At 46.1% G+C, this 12,571-nt stretch overlaps 1 protein-coding gene across 1 annotated transcript; it reads right to left on the minus strand.

Annotated features, from left to right (window-relative positions):
- Positions 1-1,153: 1,153 nt before the first annotated feature.
- On the minus strand, positions 1,154-12,267 carry LOC143019343 (uncharacterized). The gene is made up of 3 exons (XM_076174981.1): positions 9,134-12,267; positions 7,754-8,945; positions 1,154-1,606 (listed from the first exon to the last, which is right to left on the minus strand). The coding sequence occupies exons 1-3, from the start codon at positions 12,265-12,267 to the stop codon at positions 1,154-1,156; spliced, it is 4,779 nt and encodes a 1,592-aa protein (XP_076031096.1).
- Between the last annotated feature and the right edge of the window lie 304 nt (positions 12,268-12,571).

Consider the following 12,571-nt stretch of genomic DNA (forward strand, 5'->3'; position numbering starts at 1 on the left):
AAAGACTCAAAATATTCTGAATATAAAGTAAAATGTATTCATAGGAAATGACGTATTCTGAGTTTATTCACGACAGGTTTCACTCTACGCTTCTTCAGATCAGTAACTTCTCTACCTTGTTCAACTTATCAAAGACTCAAAATATTCTGAATATAAAGTAAATTACATAGGAAATAACGTATTCCGAGTTTATTCCGAACCGGTTTCGCTCTACACTTCTTCAGATCATTAACTTCTCTACCTTGTTCAACTTATCAAAGACTCAAAATATTCTGAATATAAAGTAAAATGTAGTCATAGGAAATGACGTATTCAGAGTTTATTCCCAACCGGTTTCGGCTTCTTTAGATCAGTACCTTCTTCTTTTACCACCTTGTTCAACTTATCAAAGACTCAAAATATTCTGAATATAAAGTAAAATGCATAGGAAATGACGTATTCCTTTTTAAACTCATTTCCAATCAAGATCATTTCCTGGCAGACACTTGGCCATTTACGGAATTGTTGGTTGTCTCTCTTTTCGAATTGCCACTCATTTCGCTGCCACGTCACTTCGGCCTCCCAAATGGACAATGGAGCTTTGTTCAACTTCTCGATTGGAATGTGGTTTCTACTGTCCTGAAACATTTTCCTGGTCTTCCATTTCAGATATAGCTGAGGTTCGTCATTCTAAAGTTTCCAAACATCATCCTCATAAACGCTTTGGAAACCTCGTTTACTGCTGTGGTCTCGCCTACAAAGAACGAATGAACGAAAGGAAGAGTGTGTATATATATATATATATATATATATATATATATATATATATATATATATATACATATATATATATATATATAAACAAATAGTATCAAAATCGACATCATCCTCACATGATAATCTTTTTGTTTGTGTTTTCAAGGTAGAGACACTCTCTACTTTTCTAACAAGAAGATTATCACCTGTCAGAATGCTGTCGATTTTAATAATACTTGTTTACAAGAGAATTTGATCCAACTCCTTCGCTATTCGCTGACACAATTCATAATGAAGTTTGCAATGATTGAAGCACCAAACGACTTTATTCAGCTGAGGGGATGATGGTACATCCACCCACACACACACCCGTTTACTCACACATTCACTCGCTCATTCACACTCGTATACACACACATTAACTCACGCATTCACTCGTTCTTTCGCTGGACCCTTCGAGGGCCGTGCCCCGAACACTCTCGAGTTCCTCCGGCCGGGGAGTCCATCTCCTCCGGCCGACGTCGTCGCGAGGGACCCGAGGTCTCCTCAAAGTTCGCCGACGAGCGTCCGAGGCCGGCGGGCACTCTCCTTGCACTCGAGCGCAAGTGCCGCCGACCGAGGTGCTGGCGCTGTCTCTTCTTCGGCCCTCGCCGCCGAGCAGCTCCATTGGTTTCCGGGGGCCCTCCGGGTTCCGTGGAAGACTCTCTTCTTGACGATGGCGCGTTTCGAGAGCGGGCGAGCACCCCGAACACTTACGCAAAGTGCAGCTGGAAGGAGTGCCCCTCTTCTGCCCGCGGCTTCCCGCCGATCTTCCCTGATCGAGCGTCTCAAGGAAGCCCTCGAAGTCCGTCGGCGCCGTCAGTGTCCTACTCTGGAGGTGGGCGTGCCCCGGTCTTCGGTCCTGTCAAGTGCTGCCGGCCGGGGCAGTGTCCCTCGTCGCGCCCAACTGGGCCAGAGCCCCCTGGGAGCGGGAGCTTTGGCCCGAGATCGGGGCCGAGCATCCCGGATGAGGACGCGGCGAAACACGCACTGTGTGTGTGTGTGTGTGTGTGTGTGTGTGTGTGTGTGTGTGTGTGTGTGTATCTATACGTCATGCGTATGTGTACCTGTGCCGTGTATGTGTGTGTGTATGTGTACATGAGCTGTGTAAGTATATATACGTATCAATGCACATATAATTGTATTTACCTTATTGTAGTATTCAGGAAAGGTCCAATGCACGTGAGGTCCTGTGTCTCACTCCTCAATGTTCATACCTAGCTTCAGTTGTGAGAGTGTGAGTCTGTGTCTTTATTTACCTTTGTATTGACCTCATTGTAGTATGCAAGAAAGGAACAACGCTCGTGGATCCTCTCTCTCATTATCCAATATCTTTTGTGTGTGTGTGTGTGTGTGTGTGTGTGTGTGTGTGTGTGTGTGTGTGTGTGTGTGTGTGTGTCCATATCACACTGGGCTAGTTTTCCTCCGACTTTTGGGGCAAATTTGCACCCCGCGGCCTTCGGTAAGGAATCAGCTGGAGGAAAACAGTTTCTCCAGTATGTCAAATGACATTCAGCGTAAACTGTTAAGGAAACAAAATAGTTCGCCAGAGAGTGATTTTGACGACGGAAAAAATGCTGGAGGTGGGCGGTATCGTCGATTAACCGGAGGTTGGAGGAAAATTAGCCCAGTGTGATAACCCCCATAAACATGGGCTAGGGCTGACAAGAGGAATGGGAAGGAAGGAAAAGAGGAAAGAGTTCTGAGGAGAGTCGGCGAGTGAAGAGGCGCGTACGTATATCAGCGGAACAGTGGAAAAACAAGATTATGAAGACGGGGAGATGGACAAGAGGTGGGATGGTGATAATAGGGTAAAGGAGGAGACGAACAAGGAGGAAGAGGTGTAAGTAGATAAAAATGATTAAAAGGGGAGAGAGGAAAAAGGATGAAGAGAAGGAACAGCAGCGAGTTGAGTAGGAAGAACAGGAGAAATAAGAGAATAAGGAAAGGAAGAAAAAGAAGAAGGATGAGGAGACGAAAATCCAAAACAAAAAAGAGGGAAGAAAAGAGGAGAGAAAGTAGGAGGAGGAAGACAAGAGAATAGAAAGAAGAAGAAACAAACAAAAAAGATAAAGAGGAGCAGGAGGAAGTTCAGAGGTAGGAAGAAAACGAGAAATAAGAAAGAGAAAGATAAGAAGAAAGACAAAGAAAAGAGAAAATAAAAAAGGAGGAGGAAAAGAGAAGAAAATGAATAAGGAGGAAGAAAAGAAAATAGAAAGAAGGGGAAAAAGAAGAATAAGAAGAAGAGAAAAGGAGAAAAGAAGGAGAAAAGAAGAAGGGGAAGGAGAAGAAGAAAGAGAAGGAGAAGGAGGAGGAGGAAAAGAGAAGAAAAAGAATAAGGAGGAAGAGAAGAAACTAGGAAGATGAAGGGGAAAAAGAAGAACAAGGAGAAAAGAAGGAGAAGGAGAAGGAGAGGAGGAGAAGAAGAAAGAAAAGAAGAAACAAAAATAAGGAATAGGTTGTACATTGTAGGAACTAGAGACAGATGGGGTACACCTATGCAGTGGACACTTTGAGGTCTAATTGCATCCGTCTTTGACGGCCGTCAAGGAAGATGACTCACAAATGGAGAAGGGAATTGAAGGGGGGGGGGCAAGGGTGAGCAGATCAGGGGGTTAGGGGGCTGGATCTTGGTGCAGGGACCAGAGCCCCTGACGGATAGAGATCGACAGGTCACTGATTATGGACCAAGAGGTCATAATGGGTCACACGAGATGTGGACCAATAGCGGACGGGTATACGAACATCTCACTCCGGGAGGCTGCCCAGAGAGTAAAGGCCGCTTCACACTGGGACGATTTATGTCAGTTGTTGTGAATTCGAATACCTAGAAGAGGACTTCGACTACATTATTCTAGACATTTCTGAGAACATATCAACAATGTGTTCAATATTCGCATTGTCTTAGTTTCTCTTAATTCGGTGTTCACATTCTGAATACATGACGCAAAGGTATTTTGACGTTTGGAGATTAGGAAAACGTCAAGGTTCTCACCGAAGTCGTTTGTACCCAAACGAACTCACAACAGTTGACGAAAATTTGCCCAGTGTGAAGTGGGCTTTAAACTGAAGAGGTCATGTTCCTTGCTGTTACTTAGCACGAGTGAAATTTTTCCTTTGAAGTGTTTGTTCCTGACTTTAAGCTGGTAAGACAGGACGATGAATAATGATGAGAGATGATGTAATTAACATAAAGAACGATGTTGGGGACATGGTGTAGAAATACGCTTTTTTTTTGTATGTGTGTGTGTGTGTGTGTGTGTGTGTGTGTGTGTGTGTGTGTGTGTGTGTGTGTGTGTGTGTGTGTATTCACCTTTGTCTTTTGGATCACGTGTTGGACCCGTGATCGACATCTATTTCCCTCACGGAAGAGAGCACAGAGCTCGTATGACCAATCTATGGGTAGTGCTGTGACCATACACGCACCCCTCCCCAGCTCCCCGCCCACGAGAGATGGAGTAACACCCCGCAGCGTAGCAATACTGAAATTATTTCAGCCCTGGGCGGGATTCGAACCCGGACCGTAGTAGTGATAGTCGGGGACTCTACCAACCGCGCCACCGAATGTGTGTGTGTGTGTGTGTGTGTGTGTGTGTGTGTGTGTGTGTGTGTGTGTGTGTGTGTGCAGTTCATCTTTGGACTGCCTCTACCACAAGGGTAATAAAGAACCCGATAATGAACTAGAGGTATTCAAATGGATCGAGTGCTTTAACAAGGGTGATACAGGCAAGGTCATCATATTAAGACACCCGGGCAGGATTCGTAGTAATGGATTTCAATTGGACAAATTTAGCTTTAAGAAGGAAATAGACAAGAAATAGTTCACTAGCAGCGTGGTTAACGAATTGATTAGACTTAGTAGCCATGTTGTGAGCGTTGAAACAACTGGTTGTTCTTAGAGAAGATAAATTTATGGATAGTGATGACAGGACAGGTGGTAAGGGACATGGAACTGCCTAGTGTAGGCCTTATGGTCTCTTGCGGTCTCCTCGATTCTCATGCTCTTGTGTGTCACATTGGAATCATTTTTTTTTTTTTGTATTATTGACGAGACTCTGCAGAGACTGTGTCAAGACACAAGAAACAGCTGAAATTATTGACTTAAGAACGGAAGAGACTGGAAGAGCTCACAAGGCGCGTGAGAACACACACACACACACACGGTGGCGAGGTTGGTAGAGTCCCAGACTGACAGTACGGCGGTGCCGGCGGTACCTGGTTCGAATCCTACCCAGGGCTAAAATTATTTCAGTATCGCTGCACTTCGAGTCGTTACTCCAACTCTCGTGGGCGGGGAGTTGGGTGTGTGTGTGCGTGTAAGGTCATAGCATTACCCATAGATCGGTCCTACGAGCTCTGAGCTCTCTTCCGGGAAGGGAAATAGCTGTCTGAGTGCAGCGGTGAACGTGGTGGAACCAAGAGGCGTTTCGGGCAAGTTAACGCATTCATTCATTCATCCTTCACCCATTCAAACCCCATTCCTCGTCTCTTCCACTTTAGCACCTCTTGGGTGAATAGGCTTCACCATTCTCCCACTACGCTGTTGGCAGACATATGCCGCCTCCACAGTATCTCTGTACTTGTGAATACGTTCATTCGAAAATGGAATTCGCTGAGACAAATACTTCTGGGTCAGGATGTGCCAATTGGTCCTCTTCGTTCTTCCCATCCACTCTCTTTTGTTCTTTAAGAAAAACTCTGAATACGGAAAAGGTGGGAAAAAGAAGATAAGTGTCTAGTTCCAAGGTTATTCCCGACCGGTTTCGCTCTACGCTTCTTCAGATCAGTAACTTCTTCTCTTACATATCTTGTTCAACATATCAAAGTCTAAACATATTCTGAATATAAAGTAAAATACAGTCATAGGAAATGACGTATTACGAGTTTATTCCCGACCGGTTTCGCTCTACACTTCTTCAGACCAGTAACTTCTTTTACCACCTTGTTCAACTTATCAAAATCTCAACATATTCTGAATATAAAGTAAAATACAGTCATAGGAAATGACGTATTCCGAGTTTATTCCCGACCGGTTTCGCTCTACGCTTCTTCAGATCAGTAACTTCTCTACCTTGTTCAACTTATCAAAGACTCAAAATATTCTGAATATAAAGTAAAATACAGTCATAGGAAATGACGTATTCCGAGTTTATTCCCGACCGGTTTCGCTCTACGCTTCTTCAGATCAGTAACTTCTCTACCTTGTTCAACTTATCAAAGACTCAAAATATTCTGCATATAAAGTAAAATGTAGTCATAGGAAATGACGTATTCAGAGTTTATTCCCAACAGGTTTCGGCTTCTTTAGATCAGTACCTTCTTCTTTTACCACCTTGTTCAACTTATCAAAGACTCAAAATATTTTGAATATAAAGTAAAATGCATAGGAAATGACGTATTCCTTTTTAAACTCATTTCCCACCAAGATCCTTTCCTGGCAGACACTAGGCCATTTACGGAATTGTTGGTTGTCTCTCTTTTCGAATTGCCACTCATTTCGCTGCCACGTCACTTCGGCCTCCCAAATGGACAATGGAGCTTTGTTCAACTTCTCGATTGGAATGTGGTTTCTACTGTCCTGAAACATTTTCCTGGTCTTCCATTTCATAGATAGCTGAGGTTCGTCATTCTAAAGTTTCCAAACGTCATCCTCATAAACGCTTTGGAAACCTCGTTTACTGCTGTGGTCTCACCTACAAAGAACGAATGAACGAAAGGAAGAGTGTATATATATACATATATATAAAATATATATATATATATATATATATATATATATATATATTGTTGCAGTCTAGGTAAATATGACTACAACAACGAACTCTACTTGTCACTGAGGGGGGTTGAATAAAAGCGTGATGTATAAAAATACCTAATTATTAAGTGATACTTAATTAATACAAGAATACTACATCACACTTACAACCTAGCTAAAGCCTATTTCTTAACTTAAGGTACACAATACTTAGGATAATGGTGAGACATGACCACTTGGGTCAGGGGTAGAAAGAGAAGTGACGCGAACCCACGCCACGCCGAGTTGAACAGAGGTCAGCGTGAAGAGAGTTGCCAGACGTCACCATACGGCGACGTAGTACAGAATCATAATACATTCTGTAGTCACAAGCACACATAGCAAGGCACGCAACAACAATAAGAATACTCTTGAAAGGTATTCAGCAATCATAATTGGAACTAGCTACTTTCCTAACTAACTAGAATAATGCATAACCAGTAACAATACACACAACCGCGCATGCGCGGTCGCGATCCGAGGTTAGCGTACCCACGCTAACAGGCGCGCGGGAAGACCCCAGGTCAAGGCTTTGTGTGGACACCGCGCGGGTAAATCCTGGGTCGAGGTATTGTTTGAAGCAAGCTCGCAACACCTTCCCCCAAAAAGAAGGTGAGTCTCCCGAACGGGAGGCGAATATGAATCATACACATAAAATGGGCACATGGGTAATCCACAAAAATAAACATACCAGAGCGCATGAGAAATGCATACAGTAAATGCACAGTATACGTGGAACATGACACAAGGTGAATATAAATAATATACATGAGAAATAAACACAAACAGTATACGTGGGAAATAAACACAACAGTATACATGTGAAATAAACACAACAGTGTACATGGGAAATAAACACAAACAGTATACATGGGAAATAAACACAACAGTGTACATGGGAAATAAACACAACAGTATACATGTGAAATAAACACAACAGTGTACATGGGAAATAAACACAACAGTGTACATGGGAAATAAACACAACAGTATACATGGGAAATAAACACAAACAGTATACGTGGAAAATAAACACAAACAGTATACCTATAGGGCTGGTGCACGAGAGAGGGAGTCCGCCAAAAGGTTTAATTTTCCGGGTATATGCCTGATTTTTAAATTAAACGGTTGGATAGCCAACGCCCACCTCAGCAGGCGCTGGTTTGTATGTCTCATCCGCTCTACGAACGTAAGCGGATTATGGTCTGTCAACACCTGTATCGGATGTAGAGTGCTCCCGAGGTACACGCGAAAGTGTTCGAGGGCCATTAACAAGGATAACGCCTCCTTTTCCACGGTGGCATAGTTCTTCTGGTGTTTGTTAAATTTCTTGGAGTAGTAGGCGACGGGTTGTACTACTCCTTCCTCGCCTTCCTGTAGCAGCACGGCCCCTCCTGCGACGTCGCTGGCATCGGTGTGCAAAATGAAGGGCGCTTGCAAATCAGGTGCGCGCAATACGGGCGCTCCAGACATCAGGGTCTTGAGGCTCTCGAAGGCTTGTTGGCACTCGGGGGTCCACTTGAAAACCTTCTTGCCTCCCAGGAGGTCGGTCATCGGGGCTACAACGGTTGAGAAGTTTGGGCAGAACCGTCTATAATAGCCCGCCAGGCCGAGGAGACGCATCACAGCCTTCTTGTCCGCTGGCACAGGATACTGTTGGATGGCTGCGATCTTGGCGGCGACAGGCCGGACCTCGTTCCGCCCTACCACATGTCCGAGGAAGGTGATTTGAGCATGGCCGAACTCACTCTTGGCGAGGTTCACCGTCAGGCTGTTGGCCGCCAGCACAGCGAATAGGGTCTTCAACCGGTCCAGGTGCTCCTCCCAGGTATCTCCGAAGACAACGATGTCGTCAAGGTAGCAGCGGACGCCCTCCAACCCGGTCGTGATGAAGTTCATCAGGCGTTGGAAAGTGGAAGGGGCGTTCCTAAGGCCGAAGGGGAGGACCGTGAACTGATACAGTCCCTCCGGCGTGACGAAAGCGGAGATGGCTCTCGAGCGCTCCGTTAGTCGAACCTGGTAGTAGCCTTGTAGCAGGTCCAACTTCGTCACCCACCGCGCTGCACCCACGTCGTCGATGACGTCATCAATCCTCGGCAGGGGATACCCATCAGCTTTCGTCACGGCGTTGACGCGGCGATAGTCGACGCACAGACGCATCGAGCCGTCGGGTTTGGGCACCAGGACCACTGGGGAGGCCCAAGGGCTGTGGCTGGGTTCCACGATACCTAGCTCCTGGAGACGCTGCACCTCGGCCCTAAGGTACTCCCTCTTGAAGGCGTTCAGGCGGTAGGGGCGTTGGCGGATTGGAAGAGCCCCCTCGGTATCTACGTCGTGTTCCAGCGTCGAACAGGGGCTCCCAGGACGCCCTCGAAGTCTGTAAGAAGGGATTGAATGTCCTCCACTTGAGCACCAGCGAGATGTTTTAGTTTCTCACTCAGGTTTCGCACGATAGTCGAGTTATCCAGTTTAGGCCCTGTCGCACTGTGTGTTACCGAGAAGCACTCGTCACTCACCTCTCTCTCTTCCGGCACTACCATACACACGGGCTCCGCCCTATTGCACTCAGCCTCATCACGATCGTGGAAAGGCTTGAGGAGGTTCACATGCACTAGGCGCCTTTTCTTTCGCCTATCTGGGGTGTGTATCACGTAGTTGGCCTGCCCTTGACGCTCTAAGACTACATATGGTCCACTATACTTAGACTGTAAAGGGAGATTATTCAAGGGCAAAAGAGACAAAACTTGGTCCCCTACAGCGAAATATCTGTCTTCAGCTCTATGAGACCTATCAAACTGTTGTTTCATCTTTGTCTGCGCACAATCTAAATTTGAATGAGCAAGACTTAAAGCAAGTTGTAACTTCTCCCTAAACTTAGGTACATAGGAGGCCAACGGGGTCTCTGACTCGTTAGAGATCCAGCTCTCCTTCAGTACCTTAAGAGGTCCCCGTACTTCATGACCGTATATTAATTGGAAGGGGGAATAACCTAGCGATTCTTGCACGCTGTCGCGTATTGCAAACAAAAGAAGATCTACTCCCTCGTCCCAATCCCGCCCAGTCTCGATGCAGAAAGTCCGTAGGACTCGTTTGAGAGTTTGATGAAATCTCTCAACTACTCCCTGTGACTGGGGGTGATAGGCCGAGGACCTCGACTGCCTGACACCCAGGCTTTCCATCACCTGATTGAACAAGCGGGAGGTAAAGTTGGATCCCTGGTCCGACTGCACCACTGTTGGAAGGCCCACTTGGGTAAAGAAATGAATCAGGGCTCGAACTACATTCTTCGCCGTGATGCGGCGCAAGGGAATGGCTTCAGGATAGCGTGTCGCACAATCTACAATCGTGAACAAGAACTGAAAACCACGGGGGGTCTTGGGCAAAGGTCCCACGCAATCGATAACTATTCTCCTGAAGGGCTCTTTGACTACGGGTATGGGCTGTAGTGGGTACGGTTTAACCGTGGGATTAGGTTTCCCAGCTACCTGACAGGGACGGCACGTACGGCAATATGTACTGACGTCTCTCTTTAGCTTGGGCCAGTAAAAATGAGACAAAATTTTGGCGTAGGTCTTTCTGACTCCTAAATGCCCGCCTACGCCATCATGGGCGATACTAAGAATATCCTGGCGTAGGGGGCGGGGAACTACAATCTGATGGTGAACTGTCCATGGGTGGTTGGCAGGTGAGACGGGTGAGCGAAATTTCCGCAGCAATACACCTGAGCTGGTGTAGTAGCAGCTGGCCTCTCGTTCAGCTTCTGACTCACTAACCGCCCTACTACGGAAGCTGGCTAGTTCAGGATCCTCTGCCTGGAGCTGTATGAGCTTACTCCTTGTGACTGGCGAAGAACTAAAACTAGCCAGGGCCATGACACTATCATCATCAGAGCTACTCTTAGTTTTCTCTGCCGGTGAGGGATCTTCAAAAAACTCTCCTAACCCAATCTCAGGGAGATCTACTTGACTGGAGTCTACTTCCGACTCCTCACAAGGCAAGGAAGGATCTACATCATCAAGTCTTCCACTGACAAGCTCACTACCTTCGGCACCTTCCCTTTGGCTCATGCTGCGAGTGACTGCACACGCAGGAAATAGCCCAGGAATTTCCTGTTCTAACTGGCTGGTATTGTTCTCAACAGAGGGACGTGATGAAACCACGGCATTAGGTAACATCACTCCTCCAGCGAGGTCATTCCCTATCAAGAGAGATACGCCTTTTACAGGTAACCTATCCACTACTCCTAAAGTGACATAACCGGATGTGATAGGGGAACGCAAATATAACATGCACAGTGGGAAACGTGATCCCCCGGTTAAAACGATCACTAATACCCAATTTCCGGTATAACACGTCTCTATGGAGGGGACAGCATCCTTAGCCACTAGAGATAAGGCAGAGCCTGTGTCTCTCAAAATCTTAAGGGGAATGGGTTCACTGAACTGTGTGAGAGCTACGGAACCAGATGAGCAATATGGTTCGAATGGAGATGATGTGGGAGAAGAATTAGCGGTGGCAACAGGTCGGTTATTAGTAGGAGAAAGGAGATCCAACTGAACTTCCGTCTGTTCTGCCACATTGATCGAGAGAGAGGGGGTTCCTACAAGAGAGGGTTTCTTATTTATAAGTTTATAACAGTCACTAACCTCGTGACCTGACCGCTTGCAATATTTACAGAAACTCTTCCTCTCAATATTAACGCTGGATCCCCCTGTCTCACGGGCAACGGGCTTACCTGAGGTAGATGATGGGAATCCTGTAGTCATCCGAGGTCCTGCTGCCTGTGGTGTTGACATGGGAAGAAGGGGACTGGCCCGCGGTTGTGAGGGTGGGGGTCTTTGGTCCGAGGGAGTGGGTCTGAAATGTACCTTAGGATTAGTGAGGCAAAAGTGATCCGCCACTGGGCCTGCCTCAGCTAGTGTGCGGATACCTCTCTGGTCGAGGTGGGCTCGTAGGTCTGGGTGAATGTTGGTGCGGATGTCTTCGAGCAGAATTAACTCAATTATTTCTGAGGGAGTTTTGGCATTCTCGCTCTCTATCCATTTGTGTATGAGTGTGTGTTTGCGCCGAAAGAATTCGACGTATGTTTCTTGACTTTCTCTTTTCCGTTTCCTAAACTGTTGTCTATAGGCTTCAGGAACAAGTTGATAGCTCGTAAGCACAGTGGTCTTAACCAGCTCATAGTCTTTAACCTGCTCGTCGGAGAGAGCGGAGAAGACATCTAAAGCCTTACCGGTAAATGACCGATAGACGAGCTGAGTCCACTTATCGTACGGCCACTCGTTCATTTTAGCCGTTCTTTCAAAGCAGGCAAAGAACCTGTCTGGTTCATCTGCATCAAACTTAGGAACACTACCTAGGAAGTGGTTTATGTTAAATGTGGGAGTGTTATTTGTTTGAGCCTGCCCCGGTCCCTGTTTTATAGTCTCCACTTGTAACTCGAGTTTTTTAATTTCCAGCTTTAATTCTAAAAGGCTTTGGGTCTCCCCGGCTCCCTGAAATGGGGGGTCGCTCTCCTGCTCGTCATAATATTCATTTTCCACGAGGTGGTCATGTATCCTCTGTTTCAACGAATGTACTGACAAGCTGGAGTATCCCTCCAATCCGAGGCGCCGAGCAACAGCCGTAAGCTTAGTCTTTTTAAGTTTTTGTAGGGCTGTGAATGTAGGGGCTGTTAAGAATTGTTCAACGTCTGCCATTTTTTTACCCGGCAACCTTAAGCACAATTTAAACACAATAGGCTAACCTAGCTACAGTGACAAGTCGTTATGTGAGTTCAAATGAGAAAGAATAACCAACTAGTGCTTACCGCGAGATATCTCCAATCGCACACACACAATACACAGTACATAAACACGTAATAAAGCACTTGCGATGGAGTTCTAAATACGTATAGCACACATTTGTAATGGTTCGTGATCCCGGACGGGCCCCCACTTGTTGCAGTCTAGGTGAATATGACTACAACAACGAACTCTACTTGTCACTGAGGGGGGTTGAATA

The sequence above is a fragment of the Oratosquilla oratoria genome, chromosome 37 (genome assembly GCF_046742065.1).
Source record: "Oratosquilla oratoria isolate Oo_2021 chromosome 37, ASM4674206v1, whole genome shotgun sequence".
In the NCBI taxonomy this organism is placed as follows: domain Eukaryota; kingdom Metazoa; phylum Arthropoda; class Malacostraca; order Stomatopoda; family Squillidae; genus Oratosquilla; species Oratosquilla oratoria.

Excerpts from the sequence above, each read along its gene's own strand:
- LOC143019343 (XM_076174981.1), bottom strand. The coding sequence starts at position 12,267 with ATGGCAGACGTTGAACAATTCTTAACAGCCCCTACATTCACAGCCCTA. Across the intron at positions 8,946-9,133 it reads CACGATCGTGATGAGGCTGA|ACTTCGAGGGCGTCCTGGGA; the intron begins GTGCAATAGGGC and ends CCCTTCTTACAG. Across the intron at positions 1,607-7,753 it reads ACCATAATCCGCTTACGTTC|AGTAGGACACTGACGGCGCC; the intron begins GTAGAGCGGATG and ends GCCCACCTCCAG.